Below are 14,238 nucleotides of genomic sequence, written 5' to 3' on the forward strand. Positions count from 1 at the left end.
GAGGATTAACATCATTAATAAAACCCAATTTAATGGTTTTGACAATATAATTGAGAATGTTGTTGTGTCTCCATGTGAACTGACCTTGTTCAAGGGAAGTTTTGCAATGGTTAAGCACGTGGTGGAGGGTCTCATGGTTCCCACAAGGTCTGCATTTATTAGATGCTGCTTTGCCCCATCGTTTAAGATTCATTCATTCATCCAATCATTCATTTCCACAATTCACATAAAAATTACAAAATATGCACTAAAATACCATTACATCAAAATACCAAATGTACAGGCCTAAACTTAGTCATCATGTCTTGAGTGTATCATCCTATACTATGATATTTTGTGGTACACTTAGACTATGCTTTTTACAAAAACTAAGATGAGTTTGGATGTTCTTATCAGTTAGTACTTGTGTATTACATATATGCAACAAAATCAAGTTTGAAAAAAAAATATAGGAATATACTAAAACAAGATCGTAGACTAGGACTTTAAATATTTTTGTGGTGGCTAGGCTAGTTTAACCTTTCTGATCGAGTTTTATTGAAAACAATTTGAAAATATATAGCTTACATACTTCCATATTTCTTCTGGAAAATGCATCAAGTCCTTCATGTCCATGAGAAGTAGAAGATTGCACACTTGATACTGCCGCGGAACTTGAAGTCGCAGCATTGGCTTCTTCGCCTTTGGGTTGTTCATCAGGTTTCAAGCATTTCATGTTAGGTCTATCAGCAGCAATTAGTGCGTGGTTACATTTCATATGCTTCTGCATATTGCTGGTGTTATCTCCTCGACATTTTGCTATCATCTGGGTTGAGGTCAAAGTATAACCTCACCCAACTCTGTTTAGCAGAGGACATAGCGTCACCCAACTCTGTTTAGCGGAGGACATAGCGTGAGTGGTTGCCGAGAACTGAGACGTACATATAGCACTGAGATGAATGTTGAAATCAGTTGGCGTAGGTGGTGATTATGCAATGTATGTTGCAGCACGACAAGCGATAGCGGACTAATTGCACAGCCGGTGCTGGACACTAACGTAGTTGCACGATAGTGTATAGGCTTACCACGCAATTTATTAGCTATCTGAAGTCGTTATTTGTTAATCATTCTAGAGAATGGAATATTAGAGTGTTTGTTAATATTTGTTTTTAATTTTTTCGAATATTTTTGTTTGCAATACGTTCCATTAAATAATACATTTTATTTTTTTAATATTCTGTCAAAAGTATCGTATCGGAGAATGGCCGATACCAAATAGTATAGACTATCTGATACTGATACCACTAGTATCGGCCGTATCGAGTATCGCCCAGTAGAAGCACCGTAACACATTCTATGCAAGCATTGTGCTTGGTTATGTGTACAACATTTCCAGAATACTCCATTACGAAAAATTGTAGCGTGCTTTTTTGAGCCCACCAGTCAGATTCACATGGGACTTAAACAATCACTGGTGGGTCAAAGCAGGTTGCCCCTACTGTCACACTCAATTAAGTAGAATTACTACCATGGGTAAATAGCAGGGACTTTGTAGTACTCCCAGACTTGAATTCAGGGTGAAGGTCAGCTCCCGGTCAGCTGCAGTTTATACATTCCATTTGTGAATTGTGAATTGGGTTATTCAACTTGCAGTTGGCAGGTCTTTTATTAAATAGTGAAGTTTCCAAAGAAAGAATTTTGTTTCAAAAATCTTCATTTGAACAAATAATTTAAACTTATAAGTTGCACCAGAGATATGAGACAAAGGCAATTATTGTATATTGTTCCACATTTTAAATGCTTTAATTATATCTGGGTTGTATGGATAATACAGCATACATTTTAGTTTGTGTCTTGGGTCTTGTTTATATTACTTAAATATTTTTTTTCAAATATTATTTGTCTACAACATACTGAGGATATATATATACATATGCATGCATGGCGTCTTTTGATCATCTGTGTATCATAAAGAAATCACACATTGTCCATTTAAGAACACATCTGCTACAAAAAGTTGTAACACTTGTGAAACATCACTCCTCTCCCAACCACATGATGTATGGTCAATTCTTAAAGTTAAATCCTGGGAGTTAAATACTATTTTGATTACATAAAATCTGCACAAAAAGTAACACAGCTGTTATAAATACGCTATAGAACTAATATTTGTTTTCACAATATTTCAACATAGAAAGAAGGGTGATTTATTTGCATGCATTTTGATACCCCATTTGTCAAATTTTGTTCAATATTAGGAACACAGCAGAGCTTTTAAAGAAAAATACCCGAATTTAAAAGTTGCCGTTCACAACGATCAATGGTTATTATGCAGCATTGGGACACGTAAAACCCTCCATTATCTTTGTGCTGAATTCAAATTAATACAAATCTAGCTGCAACTTTTAAATTTGGGGATTTTCTTTAAAAACACTGCTGTGTTTTTAATATTGAACGAAATTGGATGAATGTGGTATCAAAATGAATCATCCTAGTAGAACTATCTATGTTGCAATATTGTGAAAACAATTATTAGTTCTGAAGCTATAGGCGTATTTATAACAGAGCTGCGTTTTATAACAGAGTGTCTGACATTCATTTTACAATGTTGCCGCTTGCTTTTTCATGCATGAGCATCACATTCACTACAAGGAGTTTTAAAGGCCATGTTAAAGTTTTAATTGATTCTTCTTAGTTCTTTTGCATTCGTTCTTTTGCCAGTTTTCCTAAATTGGGTGATGTGCACACCTTGGTTTGAATTGGCATTTTAATGTGCTCTGTATACTTTTAAAATGTTGACTGGCGTCCTGACTTTGGCAAATGGCCTCAAACACATGCTCACAGTCACAGATTGTACATATGTCATCTTTACATAACAGTAACTTGTTCATATCATAAAGACATTGTACAAAAACATTTGGGAAACATTCAAATTCTCATTCTAAAAAAGCCATCATAATGATGATGAACTTGTTGAACTATGATGAAAGAGAAGACAAGCCAACTGAAAAAGTTGTAACTGATGGACTACACAAAACAATTAAGTGCTATATATTTATGATTCTAGTACTGACATAATTCAAATATTTTCATTTATCTTTATTCATATAGCCAGGGGCGGATCCAGGATTTCGAGAAAGGGGGGGCACACCTTGAAATTAAAAGAAGTAAGAAATGGCTGCTTGAAGCGCCATACGAGGCGCTGCGTGGCGAGGGGGGTGTCTGAGGGGGGATGTGCCCCCCTCAGAAATAAGAAACTTTTGCAAAATGAAGACCTAATTGAAACGATTTGGTGGACCATTTTGTCACTATTATTGTGTAAAATTTTAGTTTGAAAAAGCCTAAAATTTGCGCAAAAAACGCCCTAATTGAAGCCATTCGTGGACAAGTTTTGACCTCTTTTTGTATTAATTATTGCTTATATATGTACCCATAACGTTGCGTGACACGGGGGGCGGGGTGTCTGAGGGGGAAGCCCCTCAGAAATGAGAAACTTTTGCAAATTAAAGACCTAATTGAAGCCATTTAGTGGACCATTTTGGCACTATATGTGACCCGGCAGCACAAACGAGCCGTAAATTCCCTAAATTGTATTCTGAGTTATGGTGTAAAATGTGTACGAAGGTCGTATTCATCGGTCACTAAAGCTGGCGGCGACATCTGTCTTATTTTGATAGTCACAACACCAATCAATAATCCTATTATTGAAGTGGATAATAAGCTTCTACCTTAGATGGCTATAGAACTTTTAATAACTCTGGTCTTTGTTTGCTTTTGCTAAATCCTTTTCAAGTGGTGGGTTATTTGTATAGGTATGCATAACCAACAATTAACAATGAGAGAACCTTCTTAAACCTCGTTGACTTGGGGATGATTTGAAATGACCGCCAATTATGACTGTTTGATATTTATTGCCAGCAATGTTGAAAAAGAGACACACATAAAAACAAAAAAAGCTATAATTTTGTTGAAGGAGCAAAGTTTAACTAACCATAACTCCGCTTCTGGATATCGTTTGAAGTCAAATGATATACCATTTTAAGTTTATGATGTTTATTTTTAAACACGAAATAAAACAAAATTGACCGGGGAGGAATTTACGGCTCATTCGCCGTGGGCGGTCACATATATGGTGTAAAATTTGAGTTTGAAAAAGCCGAAAATATAAAATTTGCGAAATGACAGGCCAATTGAAGCCACCCTTTTTCACTGTTAGGCCTAATTGTATAAATTCAGAGTGCTAGGTGTGAAATACAGAAGCGAAAACGGGCAGTTGTTTATATAGGTAGGGGGTGTTTGATGTTTCCCCTCCGAAATTTGGAAATTTTACAAAACGAAGGTCCAATTGAAGCCATTTGGTTTTACAGTTTTATCAGTTTTACACTATACGAGAGTATATCATATTGCTTTTTAAAACAAAACAGGGCCCGAACCCAATTTGCAAATGTTACACTGGACACTAATATTATAGGCCTAAGACTCTGAGATTCGCAATTTATAGCATGCATGGATCGAAGTCAGCATGGAGTCCATGTGACAGGCCCTGCATCATCCACGGGCCAGCAGTAATCAACAAGCACTGCCTAAAAGAATCAGGCTTATGCCTATACACTAGTATTATATAGGGCCTACTTTTGATAGACCAGACTGTGAGCTAACTGTGCGGTTTATTTTGGCATGGGCCTACTAATTACGTGCAATTTAACTTTTCCCCTTCTCCTTTTCTCTTCTCATTTTCTCTTTTTTTTCCTCTTTCTCTTCTCTTCTCTCTTTTCCTCTGTTTTTTTTTTTTTTTTTTTTGGGGGAGGAAGGGGAGCTGCCCCTGAATCCAGCGCCTGGAGAGTGCCACACGGTGTATGATACTCACTACAGATTTATTAGGCTATAGGCCCGTAGAATTTCTTTCTTTCTTTCTTTTTACGTTGTTCCGTTTTCTTTTTTCTTTCTTTTCTTTTCTTCTCCCTTTCTTTTCTTTTCCTCTTCTCTTTCCCTCCTCTTTCTTTTCTTCTTTTTTTTTTTTTTTTTTGGATCCGCCAAAAGGGGGCACAGGCCGGCTGTGCCCCCCTCTAAATCCGCGCATGCATATAGCTCTAATGCACAAATACTGCTGTATTAAGGTTTGTGAATAATTTACCAATGCGACGCATGGCCAATTTCAAGACTTGTTACACATTATGTACACTTGTTAAACATAGACTTCTTATACACAACAAAGAGACATGTCTTTTAAATTTTGTCTAATAAAGATCCATCCACAAAGTGTGACATGTCATTTCAAAAACAGACACTTTTGGGCAGGTTACCAATTTTGAGGTTTTTACATAGGCCTATCTTAAATTTAGAGATATTTTTGCTCCTAGCGCCATTTTCCCTAATGAAATCAGACATTCCTTAGCAAAGATATTGAGTTTGTAAGTTATGGTATTATAAAATTAGAAATTGAGATATCAGCCTTTAAAAATATCATTGACAATGTTGAGAGTAGGAATAACCTTGAAAAATGTCTCAAAAATACAGGATGCTAGTTATATTCGGTCTGAAACTATCAGACAATATTTGAAACATTAATAACATCACAAATTTGCAACAAACCCAAATTGTGAAAAAAAATCACCCCAGGCAGATTTTGGCTATTCCTCCATTTATGATCCTGCCCAAGAGTGTCTGCTTTAGATATACCACATCACAAATAATCTTAATTTTTAGAATAATTTTTAACCAAACAGACGATTTCAGTAATACCACACTGATAATTTAAATAAAGATGCTTAATTACACCCTGGGGAGATCCATATTGAAAATTCTAAAAATACATCTCCATAGGCCCTATTCATATCGTCACATGCAATATAATCCTTGCATTTTGATGGCTTTTAAACAGGCTAATCCAGATGATGCAGTTTACGAACAAGTGAAAAATATAAGAGGCACTCTCTCACGCCACTGTTCCACGATATAATTGTCGTCTTGATGTATTCCTTAAAATAACCTGGATGGTTCTTTAATGTTATGTACCTCTACACTTCCATAGCACATATTTCCATGTCCATTGATAATTTGCCTATTCCATTTGGTTTATGGCATGCAGATCTGTATTACAAGATGGATGGAGTGATTTAGCGTCAGCTTTGCAGTTACACAATTCTGAAAATAATTCTGGTGCATGTACAATCAAGTTTGATAACAACGTCACTAGACTGTTTGATGTGACACAAAGGCCTTTCCTTCGTTTCTATATTTCAAATTGTTCTGTAAAGTGTGTGGAGGCTTGTGGATCAACGTCTAGGCGTTGTGCCTGTGGGTAGCGCACTATAAATCACTGCGCTTTTTTTATATATTCCACAGTGAATGGAAGTGGATGATGAGATAATTATGTTGATTATTGTACATTGTTGAATCCAAGTCAAAGGTTGATGAGTAGGTTTTTTTCACAAACATTCTATCTTCCTCTTCTTTGAAAACCTGCAAAATATAATTAAAAAAAACATAAGAGTCTATCCCATTTTAAAACAAACATGCCTATTAAAACCAGTAGGCCTAAATGAGGTCAGTTCATAGTCATGCATATCATTAATAATCTACCCATATGCAAACTCCCAGCACTCTTGCTCTGTTAATATGGTTTATGTGTGTCAAGTTCACAAGCATATTTGCCTGTTATAAGTTTGTAATGGTGAAAGTCAGGGGCATATAGCCAGTTTTCTTGGTCAAGGATAGAAAAAATTTCTTTTCCTTTGACTTCCCAAATTTCTTTTCATTTTTTGTCAGGGAAATACTTTTCTCTTTAATTGTTTTTTGTCAGGTGGGGGGGGGGGGGGCACTCTGAGTCCTGCCCACTGCTGGCTACACTATTGTAGAGGATGTTTTGAACTTGCAGTTTCCATTGCAACCATTGCTATACTTTAAGGTGAATATTTTCCCTGATTTGGTTCACATTCATATTACATGCAAAATTTGTCTTACATTCTATTAATTAAAGTAGTTTAACATAAGTATTGAAATAAATGTTCATGATGATTTCAAATATTTGTAGGCCTAATATTAATCCCGATAGTTTTCATTTACATCAGGTTAATATTGTGCCAACACCACCAATGGTATCACATTTGAATTCCTGAAGCATTGCAAAGTACATCACAAGCAAAAATAATGGTTATGCACTGTAAATGGTAAAAAGATCGAATAGGCCTAGATATCCTAATATTCTGAATTTTGGCAGTTACAATTATTTGCATTGTTTGAGGTTTTATATGACAAGGTTCAAGAACTTGCTCCCATTTGACTGACAAAGGTGTGAAACAAATATTTTAAGTTGAAAATATCAACAAAACATGTGCTAATCTAGGTCATTTCTAATGTAAAATTTTCTGTCTACAGCTATTACTTAAAACCTATCTAGTAGGCCTATAGTCGAAACAAAAATGATTTTGGGTTATTTTTCTGAATTTGGGCAGTTGCATTGTTTGCAATTTTATTATGTGACAGTAACATGCAGTTAAAGTTTGAAGTCAGTGAAGGTCTTTTTAATCTCTCTCATATTATGATTTTGTTTTACCCTTTACAATACTATGGCAATTTTTCTTACTTAACACATGGATAACAATTATTCACATATTGAACATTAAAAAATAATATACTGAAATTATGTACTCACCATATCTCGACCAGCATGTTTTTGTACGCACTCTCTGTTTATACTACCGAAGATTAAATGATGATCGAATCCAATCCAAGAAACTTTACTTCATATTGATTTTCATCATCAGTGTGGATGGTGCAGTAAGGTTCTCATCTGCCAATGTGGTCTATAGCTATTCCCAACCTTAAACACATTATATCATGTATAGCCTGACATAGCTAGTGCAGTGCTGCTGTGCTAGTCCGAACAAAAACTTTAAAGCATCTGACAGAACTCAAGCAGTCCTCAACATACATCACTAGGATCCACAACATGTTCATCTATCAGGGCACAGTTCTTTAACCCCAATACATTTGTACATTCATTGAATGACCTTTGAAAATTTGAGTACACAAACTCATACTCTGCAATTAGAGGTTATTTTGCAATATGAGTGTTTAATTGAGGTTATTGAACTATGCCATTGGGATGAGGCCACTGTGGTCCATAGTGCATGTATCAGTTTGGTATTAAATTTCAGTGTCTCTGACCTGTTCAAGTTCAAGTTCAGGTTGTAATTGGACCAACAGATGTGTTATGAATGAAACTTGATAAACAATACACTTGACCTCCATGACCTATCCAATTACTGATTTCACCCACTACAAGATTTCTGATCAACAAGAGTCCCCAAGGCCTGTCAAAATTTGAATTATGGATTGCAGTCTCACACAGGGTTATTGCAAGCCAGAATTCAACCCAGCACGCTAAACTTTTCGTAATGCTCTGTCACTTGTGCTTTGGATACACGTATGCTCTCCACCTTGAAGTAAACAACTTAAAATATTTGGGGAAAAATTGATTTTCTCTTTGAATCACACTATTTTGTGGTAATAGAATAGAAATAAAGGGTGTAGTATCATTCTTTACACCCAAATAATGTGTCCTTGGTAGTAAAAAGGTTTAAATAATGCTTCAGCTACGCCGCGCCCATTATTTACCTTTTTACAGCCTTGGACACATTTGGGTGTAAAGGATAATGCATAATGCATTACCCTTTATTTCTTAAGTATTGGACTCATTGAAGTAATAATATTGAGTGTCATTATAATCTCCAACAAGATGTCTGTACATGCACCAGCTTCACAGTATCAAGAACTTCTGCAAAGCTGACACTTGAAAGCAGGATTTTCTCCTATGTTTCTTTCTTGACATGATGCATCACCTCAATTACAAAGTTGATTTGCAGTGTTATTGAATATTGTGTTTTTTCTCTATACACACAGGTGTGGCAACCCATTGACAGGCAATCCTAGTCTGACCCAAGCTAGACATCGGAGGTACCTCAACAGATGTCTTAACTCCCTCTATGACTTTGAGAAGCAAGACGATATTGTGAAGGCGGCAGAACATCTACGCATTGCACTGAGGCATCTTGGGAAAATGACTGGGCGTGTTGGTGCAGAAGAGATACTTGATGTGGTATTCGGTGATTTCTGTATTGGGAAGTAATCGCACAATGCTGATACCTTGTGACATGGTATTTCACAGGGCTCACTGATAAAAGGTGCAGGACAGTCTAGTGAAAATGCAAGATAAGAAAATGACCTGGAAGTAAAGAGATCATACCCAAAGAGTGCCCAACTCAAATTTGCCCATGTGTAATGCTATGGTAAATTCACCGTATATGCCTGTTGCTCATTGAAGACAAATAGTTTACCTCTGGCATATATTGGCAAGAGCCCAAAATTGAATGATAATTTGGGTCTGTAAGCTTGAGCATTACAAAGGCTTTGGCATGCAACAATTGGCATGCCAACATGGCGGAGTCGGTACTCTTTGGTTCTGCCTTCATTATCACTTCAGTATAATAGTGTACACCGTACCGGCATGACCATATTTTCATGATACTCCCTAAAGATGTTTCACCATAATTAGACCAGCCAAAATACCTCCCATAAAAACCTTGTAAAACCATTTTGGACCCAATTTAGAAATAAATAGAAAAAAGATATATGCAAGTAATGTAGTTTATATAAAGTGCCTTGTTGTTCAGATAAAGCTCAGTTTGCACATATATTTAAGTCTTTTCCAGGCCTCAAGGTCCATTAGCAAAGCTCTTGGCCTCTATATAGGTTAAGAAAAAGATTAAGATTGAAGATATGAGAAAGGTTTTTAACACAAGTCAACACATACATAAATGACAGCCAGTGAAAAAATTTCACTGACCATCCAGGATTTGAACCTGGGACCTTCGGATCACCGGGCCGATGCTCTACCAACTGAGCTAATGAGTCAGATGGAGAAGAGCAGTGATGTTATTATCTATAGGCCTTCAGTTCAATACCGCCCTCTATCATCTTCTCATCCAAGAAGCTTTAAGAAAGAGGTTTGGAAATCATTCCGAATTAATATTCGAGACGGAGAAATAAAGTCAAACTATGTGGTAAATTAAATATGAGAAAGGTTTTTAAGATTGAAGATGTTTACTGTTCTTTTTCCTGCAAATCACTTTTTTGTCATTTTTGTGGTCAACACACTTCCTGATTGTGTTAATTATCAAGTTCAAGTTCAAATTCAAATTCAAATGTATTTATTTCCATATACATATGTGACGAGTCACAACGAAAGGTACCTCTTGTCGGTCCCTACATATAGCTCATTTTGGTAATGCCGGTCATACACTTTTTAAATAATCCTATTGTTGGATAGGATAATAGAATAGCTAGGATTGTATAGGATTATTATATAGCTCTGATATTTGCTTTGGATAAACCCTGCTCAAGTGGTGGACAACAAAGCATTGTAATTTGTATAGGTGCACATATTAGCCAACCGTTAACAATGGAAGGATATTCCTGATTCCTGGTTATCTTGGAGATGATTTGAATTGACCGCCAATTATGACGGTCTGATATTGATTGATTTTGCTCCTTGCAATGTGGAAAAAGAGATGCAAGTAGCAACCGACAAGAAGTACCTTTCGTTGTGACTCGTCACATATAAAAATACATCAAAACAAACAGCACACAAAAAAGACAATATGGAGGAGTTGACGGGAAGGCCAATGAGGCCTGAATAAGCCATCTCTCTTTGGTACCTTCAAACTGATATAGACCAATCATAAAGTTGGTAAACACCATATTATGATAGCTTTCACCTTAAATGTGAGTTTGTGCACTTTATAAGGGGATACCAGCAGTTCTTTATGCTTAACTTGACATTTATTTGATGGCAAAGAAAGAGAAAGCGGTCTAAAATGTGTTTGCATGTGAACACAGTGATGTGTTTACAACTTTGAGAACGTATTATTTCGTATTTCATAATTAAGGTTGGTCTGAACCCTGGAATTATGGAAACTTTCGGACCTCATAACTTCTAAATTGTTGGTCTAAAGTATATAAAAGTATACATATTTAGAATGGCAAAGACTTGATAAGTTCATCTGTGAGGTCAAATTTGGGCCAAAATGGCACTTTTGGCCCAAAATCCCAAAAATAACGGTTTTGGCCCACTTCTTTTTGTGCACCGTAACAAAAAAAATTCTTGAGCCAAAATTTTTTGAAACTAATTTTTAAAAACTAGATCAAAATATCTAGGACCCTTTTTTTCATTTTTTTGAATTTTGACCAATTTCACCAAAAATATTTGAAATTTGTGCCAAAATCGGGCTTTTTTATGATTTTTTTGAAAAATCAGCATTTTTTGACCATTTTTGGCGCAAATTTCTCAAAGTTAGTCGAAATTCAAAAAATGAAAAACGGGTCCCAGATATTTTGATCTAGTTTTTAAAATTAGTTTCAAAAAATTTTTGGCTCAAGAATTTTTTTTGTTACGATGCACAAAAAGAAGTGGGCCAAAACCATTATTTTTTTGGGATTTTGGGCCAAAAGTGCCACTTTGGCCCAAATTTGACCTCACAGATGAACTTATCAAGTCTTTTGCCATTCTAAATATGTATACTTTTATATACTTTAGACCAACAATTTAGAAGTTATGAGGTCCGAAAGTTTCCATAATTCCAGGGTTCAGACCAACCTTAAGGTACTTGTGGAATATAGAATATAGAATGTTTCAAGTCTGATTGTCTAAAAACTAGTGCCAACAATTTTAGCCTTATATTTATGGTCACAATGTTTATTTAAGTGTCTAAAATAAAAAGTATAGCAGGGTTTTCATATGATTTTTTTACAGTCTTGAACTTAAAAGAGACATGTAGCATATACTTTCAAATTTGTAATTCCAGATATATGATTACTTTTATGCTACTGAATAATGTAATGAAGTTGATGACTTTTTTGTCATGTGTTACTTAAACTGATCAAAAATATTATTAGGCTGATGTTGGTAATAATGAATAATGAAATATGCAAAAACAAGGGGGGAAAAACAGTAAAAACCTTTGAAAAGTGGGCATTATATAAAGTTTGTTACTTTGCAACCAAGTATGCCAGCCTAACAGAGACTAACATGACTAAAGGATTTCAACATCAGTAAGCTTATGCAAAAAAAAAAAAAAGAAGTTTGGTTGCCCTCAGAGTCCGACCCAAAATGTTAGAAACCTTGGGTCATTTTATTTCCCAATCACTTTTTTAGAAGAAACCTTAAATTTGAACAGAATCAAGGATACTTTGTAGGCCTACTTGTTTTTCACTCATCTTTTCACTCATAAGTGATCAGGGAAACATCACTGATCCTAATCAAGTTATTTGTACAAGTATGCATGGCTTTGAATCTCTAGAAACAGGTGATGTTGAGAAGATTGTTATGAAGTTCCCCAGTAAGACCTGCTCCTTGGACACACTGCCCACCTGGCTAGTCAAGGACAATTTGGCTATTTTAATACCTATAATAACCAAGGTTGTTAACAGTTCTCTGTTTTCTGGAACATTCCCTGACACTCTTAAGCAATCTATAATAACACCTGTTCTAAAGAAATCAAACCTTGATCATAACATTCTTAAGCACTATAGGCCCGTGGCCAATATCAAGTTCTTGTCAAAGGTCATCGAGAAAGCGGCGTCATGTCAAGTAGGTAGCCATATAGACAGGAATGATCTGGGCGAAAGAAATCAGTCTTCCTACAAAAAGTTTCATAGCACGGAAACTGCTCTGCTAAAGGTGAAGAACGACCTTCTTCAGTACGTTGACGACAGCAAGACTGTACTGTTGGTGCTACTTGACATGTCGGCCGCTTTCGATCTGGTTGACCACCCCATTCTCCTTCAGAGGCTTAGAGATAGGTTTGGAATGTGTGATTCCGTTGTTTCCTGGTTTCGATCTTATTTTGAAAACCGTACCACCAGGGTGTCCATAAAGAATGCCTTATCCAATGAACACGTCCTCACTTATTCTCTGCCTCAAGGGTCTATCATAGGTCCTCAAGGTTTTATATTGTATATTTCACCAATACGGGATATAATTAGCCGTCATAATATTAGTTTTCACTGCTATGCAGATGACATCCAATTATATGCTGCTTTTGATCATAAAGTCCCGGGGAGCGTGAGCGGACCATGGATCGTATTACCAATTGCATATCTGATCTTAATATGTGGATGTTGCGCAACAAACTGCAATTGAACCAAGAAAAAACTGAGTTTTTTGTTGTTGCGGGCCCAAGAGTGTTAAATTTAGTGTCTGATATCCAACTGAAGCTCGATGGTAAAACAATTGAGCCTTCAATCTCTGTTAAGAACCTGGGTGTAACCTTTGACGGTGTAATGAACATGTCCATCCATATTAGTACCCTGTGTAAAACTATCAATTTCCACATTCGCAATCTGTGGCGCATACGTCGTTTTATTTCTCAGGAAGCCTGTCATCATGCCGTTAGAGCACTTGTCCTGTCCCGCATAGACTATGCTAATTCTCTTTTGTTTGGTGCTCGCGAGGCCGACCTCAAACGGCTACAACGTGTCCAAAATAAAAGGCGGCCAGGCTAGTTTTTGCTTGTGGACGGGACAGGTGCTCTCATGGATCTCCTGAACTCCTTGCATTGGCTTCAAGTGAAGGATAGAATACAGTTTAAAATATTGTTGTATGTCTATAAGTGTTTGATGAATGTCGCTCCACCATATTTATGTGACCTGCTTACCTTGCTCAGCGACACGTAGCATTATTTAAAATAGGCCCAGACTCCGCTCCTCTTCAGATACCACAAGGCTCTTGGTTCCACGATCAAATAAGAGAGCTGGTGATCATTAGTTTGCTGTTGCCTCTCCACGGCTCTGGAATGAGTTGCCTATCCAGTTGAGGGAGGCGGTGTCTGTGCCTGCTTTCAAGCGGTTGCTTAAAACACATTTGTATTAATGTTGGTTGTATTTATTTCTTGCTTCATTTTGCCTGTATATTTTGTAAGGCGCTGTGCTCTTTGTTAGAGCGCCATATAAGTGTTGATTAATAATAATAATAATAATAATAATAATTAAAAACAAGAAGTATTTCCATTTAAATTCAGTCCAGAAACGCACAATTTTCAAACTGTAGGGAAAATGGAGGAAGAGCCCATGAAAAAAAAATAGGATCAACCTACCGACCCTCCCGAATTTTTGTCCTGGAAGGGCAACCAAACAATTTGTTTTTGGGCTTAGGTACTGAGCAAGTTAGTAATGGTAATTAACTCAGATTTCCTACTTTGG

At 36.4% G+C, this 14,238-nt stretch overlaps 1 protein-coding gene across 1 annotated transcript in view; it reads left to right on the forward strand.

The window, feature by feature from the left end:
• The window catches only part of LOC140158759 (tRNA modification GTPase GTPBP3, mitochondrial-like), a 77,320-nt gene extending 65,556 nt beyond the window's left edge, over positions 1-11,764 (forward strand). The window contains exons 9-10 of the mRNA XM_072181967.1: positions 8,884-10,928; positions 11,642-11,764. Of these exons, the coding sequence (XP_072038068.1) occupies positions 8,884-9,109 (226 nt within the window). The 3' untranslated portion in view covers positions 9,110-10,928; positions 11,642-11,764. The remainder of the gene's footprint in view (positions 1-8,883; positions 10,929-11,641) is intronic.
• The last annotated feature ends 2,474 nt before the right edge of the window (positions 11,765-14,238 follow it).

Source organism: Amphiura filiformis, chromosome 8 (genome assembly GCF_039555335.1).
Source record: "Amphiura filiformis chromosome 8, Afil_fr2py, whole genome shotgun sequence".
In the NCBI taxonomy this organism is placed as follows: Eukaryota; Metazoa; Echinodermata; class Ophiuroidea; order Amphilepidida; family Amphiuridae; genus Amphiura; species Amphiura filiformis.